Raw genomic sequence first — 23,396 nt, forward strand, 5'->3', positions numbered from 1 at the left:
CGATGTGATCTTTCACTTCTTGAACATTTTTCTTCTTGATATGTCCTTCTATCTTGATAGTTTGAGGAGTGGTAATTTCGACCAATGAATTACAAGATATGGTTGGATTCATTTCTTCTTTCTCGATGTGATCTTTCACCTCTTGCACCTTTTTCTTCTTGATATGTCCTTCTATCTTGAGAGTTTGAGGAGTGGTAATTCTTGCCAATGCTTTACAAGATATGGTCTAATTCATTTCTTCTTTCCCTAGGGTGGGGTCCTGGCGTAGATCCTCTTCTTTTGATGTTTTTTGATCCTTTTCTTCCTCCTCTTCATATTCTATGTAAAATAATTTCTTCTCAGCACACTTATGACCTTTAGTGCATTTTCTATCACAATTGTAACAAAGCCCTTTTTCTCTTTTTTCTTCCAATTGTTGTGGTGTAACCCTTGTAGGTTGTGGAAGGCTAGGAGAAACAACACTTCCATCTTTATAGTTGTGAGGGGTATGCTTCCTGGTTTCCATAATTTTTCTTTCCACTATGTCACAAAGCCCTTTTACTCTTTCCAATTGTTGTGGTGTTGCTCTAAAGAAGGTGTTGCTCTTTGTATCCTCGTAATGTGCTATCATTTCCTCCGTGAAAATTGACCATGTAACAAGTCGTTTACGAGAACAAAGCCCTTTATACCATAAAAATGGATCAGGTTCTAAATATGAAGATGCAATACATACCTTTTGTAATAGTGGTACACCATGTAGATCAAAATATTGCTCCATCTGAAGTATCCAATTTACCGGATCCTTGCCATCAAACTTCCTCGTCTTGCTTTTTCTTGATTTTAGGAGCTCGATCTTGAAACGACTGTAACTTTGTACTTTCAGATCTTTAAGTTCTGAAATTGTGATTTGTAGTAGCCCTCTATGTCCTCTTTCCAATGCCACCAGTCTGATCCAAATTGGATTCTCCAAGAAAGATTTATGTGAAATCTCCCACAGTGACTTGATTATAGACTAGTTCAGTAGAGCGAACTTGTACGACGTGCCACGAGTCACTGTTTCGACCTTTGGATCTGAAAAATGCATACAAGAAACTATAGTCCGTCCTCTTTCTGTACCTTCTTATGAAATTTCAATCCGATCCCCAGAGAGAAAGTTATGACGATTTTCCCCAGGTCACCTGTTTGGAATGTAATTCAGGAGTCTGCAAAAAGACCAACTTCCTCAGATCATATCTCCGCAAATATAGCGCGAAAAGCTTTGAAATTCGGACCCGAGGTTCAGCGCGATTTCTTCTCAAATGGGTTTTTTTTTTAACTTCTGAAACATCACAGAAAAAAGTTATAGCGAAAATGCCACGATGACCTGTTTGGAGCAGCGAAACCCTAGAATCCAAAGCTCTGATACCAAATGTTATGAAACCAGCTCAAGAAAAGATAGAAAAGAGATATCAACGCCTTATAATTCAGCCTCTTCGAGGGGGAAACCTCCTTTACATTACACAAATGAACAATTCTTCGATGATACAAATGAAAAGACCTCCTTTCTATATATAGGAGTCTAAGGGGTCATAACATAATCAGAGCCGACATAACAATAATAATGTAAGGGCACAATAATAACAATAGTGGGCTTCTATGGGGCACAATAGTAACAAGATGGGCACCACATGGGTACATCAGTATAATAAGTGGGTTGTACTAATAACAATAAGGGATTACACTAGTAGTATAGGGGCCTAACACTCAATATCTAAGGGTTTCTGATGGAATATTGCCCGTTAAGTTGAAGAACAACATGCTGTGAATCAAGGTTGACAACCAATTCCCGGATGCCAAGAGTGATAGCTTCTGACAACAATTCAATAACCGCGCTATACTCAGCGATCTTATTATTTGTTCGACCTAGACATATACCTTGAAGATCAATCAACTCACCATGGGGGTCATAAATGGCCCATGCCATGGATGATAGATTTCGGGTACTATGGCAAGCACCATCAGCGAAACTGATGTGAGGAGACACCGACATCTGCAAAGCAGGAAAAAACATAATAAGCGAGAAAGATGCTTGCAAAATAACACACCAAACCACACTGTACAAAATTGAATAACACACTATTGTACAAAAGTAACCATGCAAGATGACCTAAGCATAGTACTTTTTGAGATAAATCCCATTCCAGGGCTTGTCTAAGGGATTTCCCTCGTAGTCAATGAGCTCATAGGCCCCTTTCTGTAACACACATTTAACAATCTAGGACTGATGCCACATGGGTTCAAACTTGCTTTCCCCTAGCTTATCGTTAGCCTGATCATATAGAAGAACCAAATCACCCTCAGAAAAAGCTCGAGGAGAGACAGAATGATCAAAATGGGACTTGACCCGCTTTTTCTGTGCTTCGATGACCAAAGAAGCCAGACGGCGAGTCTCATCAAATCGTTCTAGGTACAAGAGACTCTCTTCTTGAGGTGAGGTCTCAGGGAGAAGTTCGACAACCAGCTTTAGGGATGGAATTTTGCACTCAATCGGTAAAGTTGCTTCTAGATCGTAGACTAACTGGAATGGTGTGAATCCAGTTGCGTCCTTGGTTGAGGTTAGGTAAGCCCACAGAGCTGAAAAGAGCATGAGATTCCAATTTTACTTGTGCATCCCAATGGTGTGCCGAAGCATTATGACCAAAACTTTGTTCACAACTTCAACTTGGCCATTGGCCTGATGGTAGTATGGGGTTGAGCCATCATGGCGCAAGCCCAATGTAGAAGTCAGCTCAACCATCTTGTAATCTCGAAAATGGGAGCCATGGTCAGTGACAATGGCCTGAGGCACTCCAAACCTAGAAATAATGTGATTGAATAGAAATTGAGCCGTCGTTTTACCGTCCAAAAAGTATGTAGGCATCGCTTCGGCCCATTTGGTGAAATAGTCCACAACAACGATAATATACCCATGCCCCTTGGTTGAACGAGGGTTACAGGTCATATAGTTGATGCCCCATTTGAAAAAAAAAACTGATGATAATAACAGGGTGTAGGTGAGTAGGTGGGGCGCGCATCTTGCACTAGTAAATTTGGCACTCATGGCACTTGTGAACGACAAGGATGCAGTCCTTGAAGATAGAGGGCCAAAAATAACTAGTGCGAAATATTTTTTGAGCGGTAGGATATCCAGACAAGTGATTGGCACATGCACCAGAATGGCAGTCATTCAAGACTCTCTCAGCCTCCTCGAGAGTGAGACATTGGCGAAGAATTGAATCGACACCGATGCGGTATAAAGTATCTCCAATGATACGATAAGGTTGAGATTGATGCCGAATGCATCGGCGATCATCCTTGGTCAACACAGACTGAAAGGTGGATGTCTAGAGATATACGATGATATCACTGTACCAGGGGTCAAGAGTGCTAATTAAGAAAAGAGTCTCGTCGAGGAGCTGCTCATTGGCACCAACAGGGAGAGAGGTAGAGGGAAGGGAGAAAATCAACTCAGTAAAGACCAGTGATTTCTTAGATTTGGTAGTAGTAAACACCAAATCAAATTCTTGGAGGATGACAATCCACTTCGAATACTTTCCCCCCAGCAACTGACGAGTCAGGATGTAGGTCATGGGGTTGCATTCTGAAATCACAGTGGTAGTGCAGAGTAGAATGTAATGCCGAAAGCGCTGAAAAGCCTGTACGACAGCCAAAGCCAACTTCTCGACATGAGCATAATGTATTTCAGTGTCGAGGAGATTATGACTCAGGTAGTAAATAATATGTTCATTTCCTTTGTCATCATCCTGTACCAGCACCATGGCGATGGTACTAGAGGTTGCAGCTAGATAAAGGAAATAATCGCGATGATAGTTTGGAGGATGCAACAAAGGAGCATTGATGACGACAATATTTAGGTCATCAAAAGAATTTTGAGCAACATCATCCCAAACAAACTGGGTTCCTTGCTTGAGCAACCAGGTGAACCTTGAAGCTAGCTCAGCATAGTTCAGTACGAAACGGTGAAGGAAATTTTCTTTTCCTTGCATACTCTGCAGTTGACGCAATGAATATGGACGGGGTAAATTAACTATGGCCTCGACTTTAAGAGGATCAAGCCAAATGCCTTCTTTCGAAATGATAAAGCCAAGGAGTCGTCTGGATTTGACACAAAAGACACATTTATGCGGATTCAACTGGATGTTGTAGTGTCTACAACAAAGAAAAATTTGTCGGAGATGATGAGGGTGATAATGGCGCTTACGAGAATGAGTGGGGAGATCATCCAATTAAGGTTGAACGATGTTTCAAATGTCGTGGAATGCATAAGACATCAGCAGAATCTTGAGGGTTTGACCCATGGGATCCCAGAGTATGCCCGGATGGGTGATGTCCCACGCCAGTACCAGAGGCATATGGTGGGGGTGTCAGATCGGATCCGCCGACTGCTGATTCGCGTAGTTCGTGCAGTTACATGTTATCATAAGCACCATGTTGTTTAGTGCATAGATCTAGCATTCCACATTTTTTAGGCCTGCGAGCAATGGATGTATAAGGCTGCGAGCCACCGATGTATTTTGAACTAGTTAAATCTCTTCCACCAACACAACTTCGACTTTCAACTATGAATTTTCGGCCTCTACTGCAGGTCTGATATTTTTGGCCTTCCCATCAGTAGTTGCTACCACATGTGTGAGCATTTTCTAGCCTTCCAAGGGTTCTTTAGACCTTCTCTTGACTTTCTTCAGCTTTTAGGGCTTGAGGATAACCTAATGAACCTTTCGCTAACTTTCCTTCTACACTTTCTTCAATTTCAATCTTGCAACATTAAAACCTTAACCAATAGGAGAAAAGCTAGCCTTCATTCGCATATGTGAGAGAGAATGAGCCCAAAAACCCTTCTTCTTTGTCTTTCTCCTTCTTCACTAGCCTTTTTGTCCTTCTCCTTTGTGTAGATGATAAGAAGTGAGTTAGCAAACAAATGAGGTCGAGTTTCCTCCTTCATAAAGGTTTCTAAGGTGGATGTGGCTCCTCCAATTAGGCTGACTTCTTAGCTACCAGGCTGACTTGGTCTTGGAAGGTATTCTTTACACTTTTGATTACAAAAATAATTCTTTTTACAAGTTAGAATGTGCTTGATGGGGTCTTCAACTTATGAAAATGACTCTTTTGACTTATTTGCCTATAGAAAACCCTAGAAACACTCAATTCTTGATTAACCTCTAAAATAAAAGACCTTGAGCATGAAATCCATGCTTCAATAATAATAAGTTTCTTTCTTTTATTTTACAAATACAAGAATCAAAAGTAAATTTCATATTTATGAAGACCAAACCTAGTTACACATTTTTCAACACAACATGCCCTCCATTTATCCCAAACCAATAATTTAGACTTAGTCGAACATCTAGACTTCCAAAAAACACCCCACCACTAGTCCAAAGCACAGTCGAGTTGAGACATAAGTGTCCAACCTTCATAGTATATATACCATAAGGATCATATGCCCATACAAGCTCATCTTCTCTATCATAGAGTTGGATTCGTACAAAACCTAACACAAAAATATAACACGACCATTTTGCCCTGAGTATTTGTGGTAAGAAAAGATCCCTTGCACCTTTCGAGCCATGTCTCCAAAGGGTAGTGTGGTAAGGGGCAACAATATGTGATAGGTGTGTAATGCATTGGTCTCACATAAAAGAAATAAGATGAGGAGAGAGAACATGTTCTTCTAGAAATCCAGGCCACAGATCATAACCAATGCATAAACTATAGCCATTACCAACCCACCATGCTAAACCAAAATCCACCAAATCAAAGGAGTCACGGAGAATTGCCTGCCATATCAAAAAGATATTATGTCTCACCTTGATAAGATAGCACACCTAGTCCTCTAGAGATAATGGAGCAACATATTTTTGAATAATCACCTGTGTCTAGAGACTCTGGGTGAATAGAAGTCTCCATGCACTTTTTGCAATAGGGGATTTTGAGAATAAGAAAATATTTTTGAGGCCCCATCACCTAAGGAACTTCAGAATAAATAAGTTTCCCAATGAACCCAAGGAAAGATAAAATGTTCCATGCATCCTGCCCACAAAAATTTGAAACACAACCTCCCGATTTTCTCCAAGATACCCCTAGAAATCTAAGTTAAGGACATGCAATAAACTAGTATTTCTTCCAGTACTATTTTAATCAGTACGACTAGGCCTACCTTAGACAACAACCAAAAACACAAAACACTGAGCCTTTTCTCCAACTTAACCAATCGACAATTCTAGTCAACTTTAAGATAACTATTCAGCTTTAAGTGGAAGTCGATATACTTGAACCTAATCTCAAGTTCCAAGATTTCATAAGGAAAAATTGATCAAATATACACAATCTCCTTCTCCTCCAAATTATGTACAGTAATGGAGGAATTCCTGACATTGACCATAATCCCTGTCACAACACCACATAATCTCATAATATCATCCAATTTAATTATATCACAGTCCGATCCATTGCAAAAAATATGGATGTCATCAACTAAAAGAAGGCGTGTGATGGACAAGAGTTGAGCAGCAACCACACCTTGAAATTCCCTTAGACGAGACATATCCTAGATCATAAGACTAAGACCCTCAGCAACAAGAATAAATAAAAGGGGGTATAAACTTGGTATCCTTGATGAAGACCACACTGTTCTTGAAAAAAATGAGAGGCAAAGCTATTGATCTAGACTGCAAAGGAGACATATGTTAAGCATCCCATAATCCAATTTATGAAATGAATATCAAAGCCCACCTACGTAAGAAGGTGAATAAAGGACCAATTGACTCTGTCATATGCTTTAGAAAAATCAATCTTGAAAACCACACCCTTCAATTTCAACAACTTTATACTATGTAATCCCTCCCGGGCCACTCCAATGGCCTCATGAATTTGACACCCTTCCAAAAACCCGAATTTTCTTGAGATATAACCTTCGAGAGGATAGGCTTGATCCTTTGGGAAATGACCTTTGAGATGACTTTATAAACACAACTTTACAAAGGGATATGGGCTCGAAATCCTCAAAAGATGCAGGGTTTTCAACCTTTGGAATGAGGGCAATAAAAGTCGAGTTAAAAGTGGGGAGGATCCGCCCATCCTGGCGAGTCTCATTCACAACCACGAGAAGGTTAGACACAATAAAATCAAAGAAAGAAGTAAAGAATTAGCATCCCAACCATCCGAACTTGAACTCTTGTCTTTCTGAAAGCTAGAAAGGATCTCTTTAAGCTCAACTTCTGATACATCCCCCATGAGCTCCTGGTTTTCAACAACATCCACAAAGCTCGGAAATAATTGTGCCACCCTAATAATCTCAACAATGTTAATCCATTGGGTCTCTTGAAAGATACCCCTGAAGTGATTCACCCCATATTAGTAAGCCCATCAAAATTTGATACCTCACACCCCTCCTCATCCAGCATCCCCGAGATAGTGTTTTGTAATTTCCTACCTTTAGCATGGCATGGAAAAATTTGTGTTTTCATTGCCATTGTCCAACCAAATGGCCCTACTTTTGAGCCTCCAAGTCTCTTCCCTCTACGCTAAAATATCCTTGTGTCTCGGCATTAGTTTATGATAAGAATCATGTGACTCTTCTAATTGAAAAACTTCAACCCCAGCTCAGAAAAAGCCTCTATCCTCTTTTCAACCTCCAATAGATCTTCCTCCTCCCTCCTTCTCATAGACACCACCCAACTTTTAACCACAATTTTAATATGTTTAAGTGTGTGTGCAAGTTGTCCTACAACAAATACACCTAAACGACTATAATAAGGACTCGAATTGTGCTTAACCAACTTGTAAAAAGCATCATCATTTAACTAATGAGCATTCAATTTAAAGGGGTTGGATGGTTTACGAAGGATCCCTTGATCTCCATAAAAATAGGACTCAGAAAGTCCTCTAGTACCCACCCATTGACGAATAAGAGGAAAAGATTGCAATGTAGTTTCAGCCACGAAAAATCGATCAAGCCTCTTGGTACCTTGATCCTCCCCCAATCTTTGGTTGTTCGAGGAAGGTTTTAGCCTAACAAGGGGTACATCAATTAGAGGGAAGGTATTGAGTTTATGAGAAAAATATTCAGACAATGCATCCATCCTTTTGTTAGAACCCCATGACTCTGCATCACTCAATGAGAAGTTTAGGTCACCACCTAGGAGAAGATTAGAAAATATCAAAAGATAATTCCCAAACAAAGAGTCTTGGAAGACAACATGATCATTGTGTGGCCCATACAAATTTATAAAAGTGGAAACTTGCTCCAACTTCGAAGAGTAACCCACCATCCCCAAGATAGAGTGGACACTCCAAAAACTTTAAGGTTGAATCTTCTCAGAGTCCAAACCCAAAACAAGACCCCCAGATTGACCCCACACATCACTAGAAATAAAGTTTCAGGATGGTAGTAAAGACTCTAAGAAAAGAAACACAATGTCCTTGGCCCCAAGGGATTGCTAGTGAAAGATTACATCAAGGAATTCCAAAGAGAACAGTCACATTAGAACTAGTTTTTTGGGCGCACTCACCGACCCATGGTAATTAAATGATAGGATTTTCATAGGGGAACCCCTTGAAGGGCCTTTATTTCTCTAAGTGCCCCATCAATTGATGTTTGACGACCCGATGCCACTTCGAGTACAAAGACCTTTTCCTTGGCCAAATAAATATTTGATTTCCTCCCTCTCCCTTTACCTGAGCATTCCGACAAAGAAATGATATGCAAACCAATAGGAGGACCCCCAGATCTTGAGATCACAAGCCAAGACTCAAAGTTGTGTAGAATTTAACCCTCACCTGAGTCACAAGAACAAATTAAGATCACAAAGTCACGTAGTGATGTATAACCCAATGACCCAAAGGGCATAGTATAGGGAGCATTTTATAAGGTGGCACGATAAAAGGTAGACTTTGTTTCAGAAACAAAACCCAAACTTAAATGAAGACCAATACTCAAAGAGTCCACAGAAGAACCAATATGTAAATTTTACAAAGAAACAAGGACCAAATTACTAGGATATGAGGAGAACGCCGGAGATGAATCATCATGTGTCATAGCCAACTATGGAGATGCCACCAATAAGGGCTTTGAGCGACAGACCAACACCAAACTCAGAATGGCAGAAACATTTGTCATATTATAATGAGTCCAATCGTTGTCCATAAAAGGATCTTTGGGAGCAGTCCCCGAGGTCACCCCATTCATCCACTACTTTTTTAAGCACTGCCCCTCATTTGTTATAACCTTGAACGAGAGATTACAATTACCTAATAGGTGACCAAGCTTATCGAACCTCCTAAAATGAAAGGGTGGACCTTCATAGTCTAAATTCTGAAGCTCACATTCCCCTTTAGCAATATCCATAGTGGCATGAAATGTCTTTCAAAGGTCTAGGCATACCAATACCGTACCAATAGACTTGTCCCAATAAGTCAGAAAGGAGTAATCAATATGTAGAAAATGCCCTAGAGTATTGCCCAAGTTGGTAAAGCTCTGAGAATTCCACATATTTGAAGGAAAACCTGGAAAACACACCTACACTTGAATCTCATCCATCCTCTCGTTGTGGTGTTAAAAAGAGGCGTCGAGAGTTTAAAGATCACCGGAGTGGAATCAATGGACCACACATCCTTTGCAACTATGCTCGTGTCCTTCTTCGTCTCAAAGGGCAATTGGATTCATATCATAGCCAGGAGGAAAACATGAGAGAGACCATAGGTGTGATGCACTTATCGCACCAAGCCAAGGTGGTACACAGTTCAAATTTATGCCCACGAATGCGATCCACAAATGATTTCTAAGCCAAGATAACGGTATTTTCCATTTCAATCTCCATACCCCTTTCCTCTTGTATCTCATCACCAAAAACCCCATGCCATTAATACTAGAGGAAAGTCTCATGCCATTAATGTTAGAGGAATTTAAATTTAGATGTTGTCTAGAAAGGCTACAATTTTGCTTTGTGGGAATCCAACCATTTGTTTTCTCAAAAAATCTAACCATAAGAGTGTTTAACTCAATATTTTTATGGTGGAAATGGATTCAACACCATCAAAAACCTCTTGGGCACCCAAAATCCTAATAGATGTAACCCACATTTTATATCAAAATCTTGAAAAAAATTCCATTATTTTTCCCAGCAAAATTATAACCGAAACTATTCTATTTAAATTTATCCATCCTGGCAATGACTTCAGAGTAAAACTTGGAATTTTAAATGGAGTTGTCTTTAGTGTGACTTTTTGGACTTTCGAGTGCCGGAATCTTGTGGAAAAAATTGAGGTTAAATCTTCATTTGTGTTATTTAAAATGGTTTTTTAACTGCATATTTGGATTCAACACCCTTAAAAACCCTAGGAAGTTGTGATTGTGCACGCATTACCTATCAAACTTGTGATTTCAATAAATTGCTACCGGATTTCAGAAAAAATTGACCAGAAAAACCCACCGAAAAAACTTCCAAAAAATCACACTAAAAACAACTCCATTTTAAATTAAATTTACTGAAATTTAGGAGCTTCCGGAAATACCAATCGTCTATTCGAACACGATGGATGCTTCCCGGAAGCCGGGCTCATACGGTCTGCTCGCGTTCGTTTTGGGAAAACTCAAACGCCACTTTCAATAAAAACAATAACGGCACTTATAACGTCGTAATTACAGACTTTGGTAAGACGCCATGACCAAATAACGCTGTCAATGTACAGTTGTACGCTCAGATGAAATGGTTGGTGCCAACAAATTGAGGCTGTTGAGGAGGCACGCGGATGAACTGGTCGGCGTTGCCTTCGTCTCATTACACGAAATACAGTGTTGACTAAGAAAATCGAATCCCTCATTCTCGGAAGCTGGCCTCGCGGCAATACCTATATATATGATACCATGCTCTCCCCTCTCCTTCACAACAACTCTCTCTCAATTATCTTCTTCGACAAACCTCTTCACTTCATTTCTGAGGAAGGGAAAATATCTGCTCCATACACCTTCTGTGACACAAATTTGCACTAGTATCTTTTGAGAACAGCTACTTTTGAAAATATGGGTGGATTCAATACGCTTCTCTGCTTTCTTTTGGTGCTGGCATTGATAAGCTCAGCCTCTCCCGCACGGGCACCAGATCCGTCCCCCATTGCAGCAGCTCCCAGGGCATCGCCGGTTCAATCCGCAGCAGCGCCATCACCGGCTTCGGCTGCTCCGGCGACTTTCCCAACTGTTTCTTCTCCGGCCTCTGCTCCTCCTAAAGCGGCCACCCAGCCAAGCTCAGCCTCCTCTCCCACTTCTCAAACTCTAGCATCTAGCCCTTCGCCTCAAGGTCCCCACACGGCTTCACCACCGAACGCCAGCAGCGACGCTGTTTCCACGGCCAGTTTGGAGAAGATGGGTATCTTTGGTGCAGCCTTGCTCGGAGCGGCCACCTTGCTTCTTTAAGCTGCCTCCATGCATTGTCATCTCCATGTGAAACAGATTAGGTACAGATGTATGGTGATGGGATTCATTCATGCCATTTCGACCTAAGGCTGCTTATGGTTATTGTTTGGCTGCGATATTATTTTTTCTGTTTCATATATAGTGGATAAACCCCATATTCGTTGGGCATTCCTTATTGTATAATTTCTGACTATGATAAAATTTTTAATATAGAATTATTAGTCTTTATCCTTCAGCCTCAAACTCGGCTCCGCACGGTTATAATTTAGGGTTTTGTGCAGAGTTTTTAATATAGAATAGAGCACTAATTGTAGATGGGTACTACACAGGGATCGACCCAGCCCAATCATGGTTAATGTGAAATGCAATAACGTATTAATGAACAAAGATGGTGCTATGTATTAATGAAATTGTTAAGAGCATCTGGATGATAAAAATTGCAAAACTAACACTGGATCTCAAATATTGGCGCATCCATTGGAACCCTAACAAATCATCAAAAATGTAAATCTAGGCTGTTAGGGAATTACAGATTTATAAATTGCGGGATGTTGTTTCAGTAAAGTTAAGACGATGCGATTTAGATTTACAAATGGATGGATTTCCGCTACAGTAATCACAATGAGAAAAGGCTGGATGCTAACCACAATCTCCAACTTTTCCCTGCGATAAACGGCTCCTTCATAATTAAAGAGTTAATTGAATGGCTCTAAGAATTAAACAGTTCCTTCATAATTAAATAGTTAATTGAATGGCTATAAGAATTTGGGTTTGTGTGTTGTCAGCTATTCTGATGGAAAACATTGTCCGCTCACCGTTAAATCTGATTTTGATTTTCAACTTGTAATACGTTTTGGGTTTGTGTGTATTTGTCAGCCATTCTCATGGAAAACATTGTCCGCTCACCGTTAAATCTGATTCTTATTTTCAACTTTTAATAGGTACGGTTATTGCAGTGATATAAGGCCTTTGTCTATTATGAGCGTGGTCAACCTTTATTCCCTTTAAACAATACAATTAAGTTCAACAAAACCCTTTTTAAAAAAATATATAAAAAAATAAATCTTATGTGTTCATGTAAAGTGGGAGATGTAATTTTAAAAATATAAAACTAGCAACGGCCCCCTAAATATGTTAAGTACACAGAATGAATGAATAGAAAGCTTTTTGGAAAATCAAATTGAAATGAATAAAAGTATGATTGTATATACATATGACTACACAATTTGGTGTACTATGATAAAGTGAATTAAATGAATGACATTTTTGGCATTATGGTTGCAACCAAAAGATTTGATTCTAAGCCTCATCATGTTAGCATTCAGAATGAAGCAAAAAATCCAAATATATTTAATGTTTATACATTAGTTGTGAGTTCAAAAAATGGGAAGTAGCACTACCCATTTCTTAGTATTAGCTTAGTCACTTTTTACTTTATCCATTATTCCTTCAACACGCCATGTGAATTGTTAGCATTTACAATCAAGCAAAAAATCCATATATACTTAATGTTTATACATTAGTTTCGAGTTCACAAATTGGAAAGTAACACTACCCATTTCTTAGTATTAGCTTAGTCACTTTTTACTTTATCCATTATTCCTTCAACACATCATGTGAATCATTATGAGCCTTACCAAATAAGGCACTAGACCCTCTTTGGGAGCATGTAACATCCTTAACTGTCGTGCTGTGTGAGTACTTCATTAAGTGACATTACTTCATTTGATTTATCCGAACTCCCAACTTAAATAGAGATTGCAAGCTTTGGAGACTTCAAACTACATTAATGCCAAATATTTGCTAAAAGGTAGATGTTGGACTAAGATGCTTATGGAGGTTTCCTTTTACTCTTGGAACAATATTCCAAACTCTTTAAGAGTACAGTATAAAAGAAATTCCATATTTATTGTCCATGTTATATCTTCATTGTTGTTAATGTTTAGGATCATAACAAAAATGAAACTTGAGTAGGCCCATTCTCTTAGATTATAGTGTTCATCTTTTAGTTTATCTTTGTCCAATCAACTCAACTCTCTCAGTCTATTTATCAATGTTTCAAGTGATTTTTCTTTTAATTTTGCTTCACAGTCCGCACACTAAAGGTTCCAAAGGGTCCGTCACATGAATGCCCGATTTTTTCAGAATCATGGCCACCTTTATGTAATCCAAAGAATTATAATTCTTTTCCCTTATAACAAGATTCATGAAATTATGTGGATGGTTGTTTAATAAAAGATTAACCAACTGCCTTGTCTCTGCCAAGAACCTTTTTGGACTATTGCACCTTCATGCTTATCCATACCAATGTCTTGAAATTGAGTATCTGCAAAAGATTCTGGCAGTTTTAAATTGATCTCAATTCCCATAAAAGCATCGGTATTCAACCGCTTGATGTTATTATTGAGAAATGTGGCTACAATGCAATATGATATGTGCTTTAGAACACTCCTGATCACATTATCCAAACTCTCCGAAGGTAAAATTTGTTGTCCTATTGAAACGATTATCTCCAAGTATATAATCAACTCATTTATGAACACATTCCCATCAGTGGGAATTCATGAGCTCCCCAATTGATATTATCAGTAAGAAGCATGAACTCTTCCTCTTTTAGGTTAATAAGCATTCAAACATTCCCTATAATATTTTCCTCTTTCAAACATTCCAGAATATCTTCACAGGTGAAGTCCAACCACTAGAATGTCATTAACTTTCAGGATCTCGAAGCATTACTCTTCTTCAAAACCCTGACTTTGATAATGGCGGTAGTGAGCATAATAGTAAACCTATGAACGAAACCAACTCTACAGTCGAAAAATTCAGAAAACCCTTGACATGAGTGTGTGGCGAATTGGATTGAACTGAAAATGGTGTTATAGGCCTAATCCATAGGCATGAATATTCTACAATGCATCTCATAGAATACATCAATGACCTCATAGAATAACCAATTTTGAGCACATGCAACACTCCAAGGTTGCCAGAATGGGGTCTAAGAATGAACTTCCAAGCAAAATGAGGCTTTGAAGATCACCACTCTTACAAGTATAATTGTTGTAGTGGTAGATGAAGAGGTATCTTAGCTCGACGAGTTTTCCAAGTTCCTTTTTTTTATTAAAAATTTTGGTTGTCTCAACATCATCCCAGCTGTCACCAAGAATACAGGAAATAACATATTGATCTGTTTCGAAGAGCGCCTCTTCAAACTCCTGTCTAGCATTAGCCCTCAAAATGTCTCTCCAAAGAATTCCTTTCTCATTCGTCTAGAGGAGGAAGTGTGAGGCTCTGATAATATCTCTTTATAGAGCGAGTGCTTAATGTCTGGCACTAGTCATACGCTACCGAACTAGTTTCTCGTCTTCTTCGTCTTTTTATGTATTTGGGGAATCGAGTTGCCACCCCAGGAGATCTTCGACCGTGTCTCGAAAATTGTTAAAGGATCGTCATTGTGAAAATGACGAGAATTTTAGCCATGCAACTCGCAACTGTAGACCCCAGTTTGAAACCATCAATATCATTGATCACCTGATTTTTTCTTTTAATTTTGCTTCACAGTTCGCACACTAAAAGTTCCAAAGAGTCTGTCCAAGGAATCCCTGAAATTTTCAGAAAGCATGACCACCTTTCTGTAATCCAAAGAATTATAATGCTTTTCCCTTATAACAAGATTCATGAAATTCTGTGGATGGTTGTTTAATAAAAGATTAACCAACTGCCTTGTCTCTACCAAGGACCTTTTTGGACTGTTGCACCTTCAAGATCATCCAAGCTAGTGTCATAAAATTGAGTATATAGAAAAGATTTTAGAAATTTTAAATCAATCTCAATTCCCATAAAAGCATCGGTATTGAACCGCTTGATGTTATCACTAAGAAATGTGGCTACAATGCAATTTGATGTGTGCTTCAGAACACTCCTGATCACATTATCCAAACTCTCCGAAGGTAATTTCTTGTGGAAATAAGTGTCTGAAAGCATATTATCAACTCATTTACGAACACATTCTCATTCAGTGGAAATTCATTAGCTGCCCAATTGATATTGTCAGTGAGAAACATGAACTCTTCTACTTTTAGCTTAATAAGCATTCAAACATTCCCTATAATATTCTCCTCTTTCAAGCATTCCAGATCACAGGTGAAGTCCAACCTCTAGAATGTTGTTAGCTTTCAAGATCTCAAAGCATTACTCTTCTTCAAATCCCTGACTTTGATAATGGCAGTAGTGAGCATAATAGTAAACCTATCACCTGAACCAACTCTACAATTGAAAAAATCAGAAAATCCTGACATGAGTGTATGGCGAATTGGACTGAACTGAAACTGGTGTTATAGGCCTAAGCCATATGCATGAATATTCTACACTGCATCCTATAGAATACATCAATGACCTCCTAGAATAAACCATTTTGAGCACATTTAACACTCCAAGGTTGCAGGAATGGGGTCTAAGAATGAATTTCCAAGAAAAATGAGGCTTTGAAGCTCACCACCCATGCATAAATAATTTTTTTTTTTTAAACAAGATCAGGTACTTATATATTAAAAAACTTCAAAAGAGGGATAGAGTCGCATTACATATGCCTAAGGTAACACAGTGGAATTGGTGCAAAATGGGCATGCAGTCCCGAAATCCAATTCACTGCTCTTGTTTCTTATATTTTGAAAGACGTAACGGCTATATTGCCGTAGGAACTGACCTAAAAGAAAATAGTATTTACAATGCATGGAGAGTTGACACCAGAATTGGAAAGACATAACGGCTATATTGTCATAGGAACTAGCATTAAAGAAAACAACATTTACAATGCATAGAGAGTTAACACCCGAATTGGTTGACTGAGTCATCTGGGGGCTGATCCTTCTTATCACTGTGCTTGGTGGATGCTTCACCTTGCATACGTTGATTCAGCGTTCTTATATAGCTGACAACCTTTTCTAAATGGTTGCACTTCTTTTTAAGTCCTTCTATTTCAGCTTTCTGTTTTTCAATTTTTTTTTTCTTTGAATTATTCTCGGACTGGACTTCTGCTTTGAGTTCGTTGAAATATTTTATGAATCGAGCTATCATAAAGCAGTGCGCCTTGCAGAGAGTGCAACTGCTATTGGAATCAATATGGTCCAAGGGACTTTCAGACATTGCCGGAGTGAGTTTGATTGACTTTTTGAGCTTGATTCTGAGCTTGATCAACTGACTCCGGGAGGGAGAAGGGTGGAGAGCAGAGGTTCTGAGAGATAAAGGCAGGCAGTTCCAGGTAATGTGGACTTTAGAGCAATCCCGGGAGGAATTGATGAACAACAGAGCTCCGAAATCTATTTGAAGCGGGAAGCTGAAGGGGAGCATGTTAACGAAGAGGTAGGAGAAACCACCGGGATTGGGCTGAGAGAAAAATAGGATAGAGAGGAAGGCGAGGGGCACGGAGGAATGAAAACAGAGTAGAGAGGGGACTAGCCCCAGAGAGACGAATGCCTCGAAACTTGAGAGAGTCTGGTTCACAAAAACATGCCTGGAGATAGTGGAAAAAAAATTTGAGATAGCAACAGGTTGAAACAATACCTCTCATGGCTGGCAGAAGAGAATAGATGACTCTCCCACCGATACCATTGCGACACCTATTACACACAGCAAGCTGCCTGTTTAGGAAGTAGCAAGAACCCACATCTTTGATGAGCAAACTGTGATCTCCTAATTTTTTGTCACAAACACTAAATTTTTTATCAAACCAATACTCCCTGATCTGCTTATATGCCCACTCGTTCACCGTTTCCTCGTGAGACTGATCATCCTTCCTAAGATTGCACCTATCACGGATATCATTTTGGATTTTGCCTGCGCAGACTCTACAGATTTTGAATTGACTAGTACCAGAACTTTGTATGTCCTTCAAGCGGGATTTTCCCGACTCCGCCATCCAATGCGGATCCTCTCTTAATCTAGAGATTTTCCTATTTGATCTAAGGGGATGATCAAAAATATTGTCAGAGCTGAGATGATAGGTCATCCGGCTGCTTTGACTGTGGGGGGTTGTGATCATTTGGCTGGAATGACTGATGGAGCACAGAGTCTCATGCCCAACCACGAGGAATGACAAATTAGGGGATTGGTTTTTCATATAAACTATTGTTGTCTTTGACCTGCCCAATAGACCTGTTCACTGCATTATTGGCTAAGTAGTCGGCCTCACTGTTAAAATTTCTTAGGACATGTTTATACTTGATGTTTCCCAACTGTTTGGTGTTTTCCACAATCCTTTGTTTAATTCTATCAAGGGCCTGGTTTTTAAAATCTCCCCCTGATTCCATAGCTGCGATGATTATCTCTGAATCACCTATTATAACTGGGTTTTTGGCTTGGAGATTTTTGAGAATGAAAGTGCCAAGAAGCAAATTGTAAGCCTCTGCTTTGTTATATGTCATATTTCCAAGTCCCCATTCATAAGTAGAGATGATTTTCCCTTCTTGATCAAAGATAATTCCCCCAGCTCCTGCTTTACTGGGGTTGTTTTTGGAGGCACCATCGAATTGAAGAGTGAAAGTCTTTTGGTTTTGTATCCACTGTTCTATTTCATTTTGGCTTCCCCTAAGTTTCCATCCTTTATTTCTTTCCCCTAACTTAGCTGACACTTGTTTTTTCATTGAACACACCAACGAGAATTTGTTGTACCATTCCTCCTCTTCTTTCTGCCAGTTAGTTTGGTCGACTTTATACACTGAGTTAGCACTGATCATTTCTACAACTAACCCCCAAGTTTTAGCCAGAATGAGTGTTGGATTTGGCTTTTGATTTTTGAAGATACAGTTATTTCTAGAGAGCCATATTTGCCAGCAAAGTGTCGATGGGATGCATTTCCAGATTCGGATAATTGTAGATTTACCTTGTTTTGCATAAGGGTAGAATTTCTCCCAATTCCTGTTTAAAGTTGTGAGTTGATCAAAATTTTCCGTAGGCAACGTCAGTGGACTTATGATTTGTCGCCAACAGTGCTGAGCAAAGGGGCAATCTAAGAATAAGTGTTGGCTGCTTTCCTCCTCCTCGCGACATAAACAACACATTGATGGCCCTTGAATCCCTTTTTTCCTAAGATTTTCAGCAATGAGAATTTTACCCTTCAAAAGGGTCTAAGCAAAAAAAATTATTTTTGGAAGACACTCGTTCTTCCAAACTGTTGTCCGGAGGTTCCAATTTTCAAGGTTGTTGTTGGGTTGGAGGAGCTAATACTTGGCTTTCACTGTAAACTTTCCTCCACTTTGGTCCCAAACAAAGCTGTTTTGAGATGTTTTATTTATTGGGGCGGCTCCAGTCAGTGTTATTTTCAATTCACCCCACTAATTTTTCAAGTTATTTGGAAGAGGGAGGTCCTGCCAAGTGGACCAGCTATTTTGATCCCAGACAGAAATGTCGTGAAGAGAATTTATACTTTTTGCATCCATCCAATTTTTCAAGGATCTATACTGTTGATAATGAATTCGAGGCTCCGAACCCATTATTCTATCAGTCCATAGATTTATGTCTTTTCCATTTCCAGGGATCTTTGAAATATGATTTTTGATTTGAGGAGTGACCTTTTTTATGAGTCTCCACACTTGAGTGCATGGTCTTTTCGTGATCAGATCAGAGAGAATCTTTGAATGTTGTCCATTGAGGTATTGTTTTAGAAGAGCCTCGACCCACCAGCTGCCTTTTTCCACTAACATTCGCCACACTAGTTTAAAGCCCATTGCTTTATTTGTTAAACTTTGGATCCGGATGGATATGCCTCCTTTTTCAAAGGGAAGAATCACCTGTTCCCAGCGAACCAAACTGAATTTTTTTGTGTCTTGCTTCCCTCCTTGCCAGAGGAAGCCTCTCATGATTAGCTCCATTTGTTTATGGATGCTGGCGGGAGCCAATATAACAAGCATACTTATAAATGGGAAGAGCTGATAGAAGAGCTTTAATGAGAATGGTTCTGCCCGCTAAATTTAACCACATCAGTCCCCAGCTTTGGAGTTTCCCTCTCATCTTGTCTATCTGTTTGTTCCACGTCACAGACTTGACCCTTTCCTTTGCTAGAGGTAAACCAAGGTAAGAAAAGTGGCTCCAGTTCCTTTGGACCGAGATGTCCATAATTTGAGAAATCCTTTGCATTACTTGGGGCGAGACATTCCAAGTATATATTCTGCATTTCTTATTATTAAGCAGTCCCCATGAGACAGCCAGGAAGGTTTCTAAAATTTTCTTGAATCTCCTTGCTATTAAACTTGAAGCTCCACCAATTAGAAGTGTATCATTGGCAAAGAGAGAGTGATTGATTTCTTTTATATCTCGCGCTATGATGATGCCAGTCATCTCCCTTTTTTCTTTTGATTTTCAAGATGTATACTTAAAGTTTCCGCCATAATGATAAATAGGAAAGGAGAGAGAGGACAACCTTGTCCCAAACCTCTGGTACTGCGAAAGTAGCGATTGGGCCTTCCATTGATCAGGGGGGCTGTCTAAGGATTTGAAATACATTCCATTATGATGTTGATGAATTTGTTAGAGATTCCAAACTTCTAAAGTACTACCACTAGAAACTGATGACTGACCTGTTAGGATATTCCGACACATAGGAAATAGTTAAGTACAACTTGGTCTAGTGTAGAGTTAGGTATAGAGTTAGGTAAAGTGTGTTTCTTTACCGTTGTACATTTTGTAACTTACAATCCGACGGTCACGATATGTAGTGATCTGACGATTCATTCTCTCCTCGATATTACCGACACTTGATCCGTGGCTTGACACCCGATTGGTCCATGAATTCTATTTAAAGCGCATGGAGGGTCATTTGTAGGGTAATCCTTGCATGAGAGAAACATATGTAAATTTTCATTCTTTTATTAATAAATTGCCTGAAGTGGCCGCGTTGGCTCAGGCCGTGGACTGTTTCCCTCTTTGAGGGTTTTAACCACGTCAAAATACTGGTGTATTGATCTGCGATCTGGTTGTGAGCGGTGTCCTTTTGGTGTTCTGTCTGAGGAACTTACCCTGTAAATTCCTACATGGTATCAGAGCTATTTGAGGGCCGCGTCCGTTGGTGATCCAAATCTGAAGCCGGTAGAACTGCATCCGACTGCCGTTTCCTAGATCTGTTGTTTTTGACTGCTTTCGGGCCGAGAGGACTGCTATGTTGTGTTGGGAGCATCTGTTCTAGTGAGGAACCCCTTTCGTTTCACGCGAAAAGGATTCTGGTAGCCCTAGCTGCGTCATTTTTAAGATCTGGAGGTATACAGTGTTTATTTGCAGTTTACTGTTATTTACTCTCTGTTTATTTCGGTTTCGGTTTATTTAGCCTTTTTATTACTGGATCTATACCTTTCATTTCTGCGTATGCTCTTTGCCCTGCGACTCTGTGCGATCTGGGCAAATCAGAAACAGAAAGGAAGGATTTTTCTCATGCGTATGCTCTTTTCCCTGCGCCTTAGGGTGATCTCGGAAAATCAGAAACATTGAGGAAAATATTTAGTTTCCGGCCAAAGCTAACTTTGAGCCATAAGGTTCGTTTTTGAAAATATTTAGTTTTTCAGCTAAAGCTAACTTTGAGCCATAAGGTTCGTTTTCTTTGCATGTCCGTGTTGGGTTTTGTGTTTTTTGTTTTGTAGGGAAAAAGAGCTTTTCTCAAAGCAAGCATGCAACCCAAAGCACCCCCCCCCCCCTCTCTTTCTCTCTCTCTCTCTCTCTCTCTCAAATTTTTTGTATAGATCAATTGGTTCAAAGCTATTTTAAGAGAGTAGAGGTCTTGGGTTCAAGTCTCCATTTTGTTGGGGCGGACTTTTTCATTTCCGCACATTCCTGCACTTCGTCGGCAACTTCAACAACTTTTTTTCAAAAAGCCATAACTTCTTCATCCGGAAGCCGTTTTCAGAGCCGTTTTTTTTAAACCAGCCTAATTTTTCGAGATCTATCCATTGGAACACTTATTTTCAGCATCTTTAGCTTCAGTTTCCATTGAAATGGAAAGTCAATACCAAGTTACCCTTGACAGCACCAACTACTTCCAATGGTTGGCTTACATTGAGGATTTACTTAGAAGTAAAGTTCTCTACAGAATAGCCTCAGGCCAAGAAAAGAAACCGAAGGATGAAGATAAGGCTGCTAAATAGGAAAATAGGCAAGATCAAGCACGTGGATTGATAGGGATGTCTATTTCTCCAGATCTTAGATTCCATATTGCAGAAATTGATACTCCTGATGAAGCAATGAAACAAATCAATAAAGTTTTTGGGATTAAAAATGAAATTAGAACCCATCAACTTGAAAATGAGTTGCTTACATTGGACCCTAATAATTTTTCTTGCATTGAAGATTTCTTGTCCAAGTTCAAGACCCTTAGATATCTTTTGGAAGGTGTTAAAGTTAAGAAAGAAGATAGTAACCTTATCTATTCCATTCTTACAAAGTTGGGACCAGCCTACTCTGTGTTTGTTTCCACCTTCCATTCTACAAGAGAAGCCTTCATTTCTCAAGGAAGAGACTACAAGTCCCCTTCCTTTGACTCTTTTTGTGATTCTTTAATAAGAGAACAAGAAAAACTCTTACACCTTGGTCTTCTTAATCTTGGAAACTCTTCCAAGAAAGCGTTAGCCGCCTAGCAGCAACCAAATTCAAAGAATCCTAAGAAGTCATATCCTAAAAAGAATGGTCCTAAACCAAACAAGGGTCCTAAGCAATTTCAGCCCCAAAATGAAAAATCATTTCAACAAAATGATAAGACAAATAAAAACAAAGGGAAGAAGACTGATAGACATTGCAATTTTTGTAATCGAGATGGCCACTTAGAATCAAAATGCTTTAAGAAGATGGAAGCCTTGGAAGCAGCAATGAAGAAGCATAACATCCATTTGGGGCAATCTTCAACTTCAACTTCATCTTCAGGAATGGCACTTTCTGCATGTGGTTGTCAAGCATCTCAGTCTGGCTATGCATTAAATGTATCTTCTTCTTCTCATTCTCATGAGTGGCTCATTGATTCTGGAGCTTCTTATCACATGGCCAAAAACAAAGCCATGTTTTCTTCTTTAAATGATTGTAACACCAAAAATATATATGTTGGTGATGATAGATCTCTTAATGTTGTAGGGACTGGAACTGTTAATCTAGACAATGGTCAGTTTAATGATGTATTATGTGTTCCAACCTTATCCTGCAACCTTCTATCTGTATATCAGATAACTCATTCAGGTGAAGGTAAAATCGTTGAATTTTCACGTCATGATGTTGTAATCAAGGACTTAAGAGATCCTAAACAGATTTTGGCTACTGGCATTGCTGATGATTCTACAAGGTTGTATAAGTTTCACAACTTTGGGTCATCAAATCTTCCCTCAGTATTTGTTGCTCATAACGATGAAGTGAGCAAACTTTGGCATGAGAGATTTGGTCACTTAAACTATCGCTCCCTTCAGCATCTATGTAAAGAAAATATGGTGACAGGTCTTCCTATGGTATCTTGCAGAGATGGTTTTTGTTCCGGATGTGTACTCGGAAAACATCATCGGGACAGCTTTGAAAAACGTGCCTCTTGGCACGCCTTAGCCCCTTTACAGCTTGTGCATAGTGATTTATGTGGTCCACTTCCAGTTGTGTCATTCTCTGGCTGCAAGTATTTCTTAACTTTCATTGATGATTTCTCCAGACGCACTTGGGTATACTTCTTAAAACTCAAGAGTGAAGTATTTAACACTTTTTTGGCCTTCAAGGCCTTTGTTGAAAAACAATCTGGACATCAAATTCTTAAGTTAAGATCTGATAATGGCGGAGAATATGTTAAAAACACATTCATCAACTATTGCACTGAGAATGGAATTCAAATGCAACATACTGTTCCATATACTCCACAACAAAATGGTGTAGCTGAAAGGAAGAATCGCACCTTAAAGGAAATGGCTAATTGTATGCTACAATCTAAAGGACTTGGTCTTAGTTTTTGGGCAGAAGCAATTAACTG

General features: G+C 39.3%; 1 protein-coding gene across 1 annotated transcript; it reads left to right on the top strand.

The window, feature by feature from the left end:
- The first annotated feature begins 10,907 nt into the window (after positions 1–10,907).
- LOC149266512 (uncharacterized) lies at positions 10,908–11,563 on the top strand. The gene has a single exon (XM_089396667.1). It carries the CDS (start codon positions 11,039–11,041, stop codon positions 11,426–11,428), a length of 390 nt encoding a protein of 129 aa, XP_089252793.1. The 5' UTR covers positions 10,908–11,038; the 3' UTR covers positions 11,429–11,563.
- The last annotated feature ends 11,833 nt before the right edge of the window (positions 11,564–23,396 follow it).

The sequence above is a fragment of the Pinus tabuliformis genome, chromosome 6 (genome assembly GCF_031772625.1).
Source record: "Pinus tabuliformis cultivar Carrire ecotype Pingquan chromosome 6, CPIR1, whole genome shotgun sequence".
Taxonomy (NCBI): Eukaryota; Viridiplantae; Streptophyta; class Pinopsida; order Pinales; family Pinaceae; genus Pinus; species Pinus tabuliformis.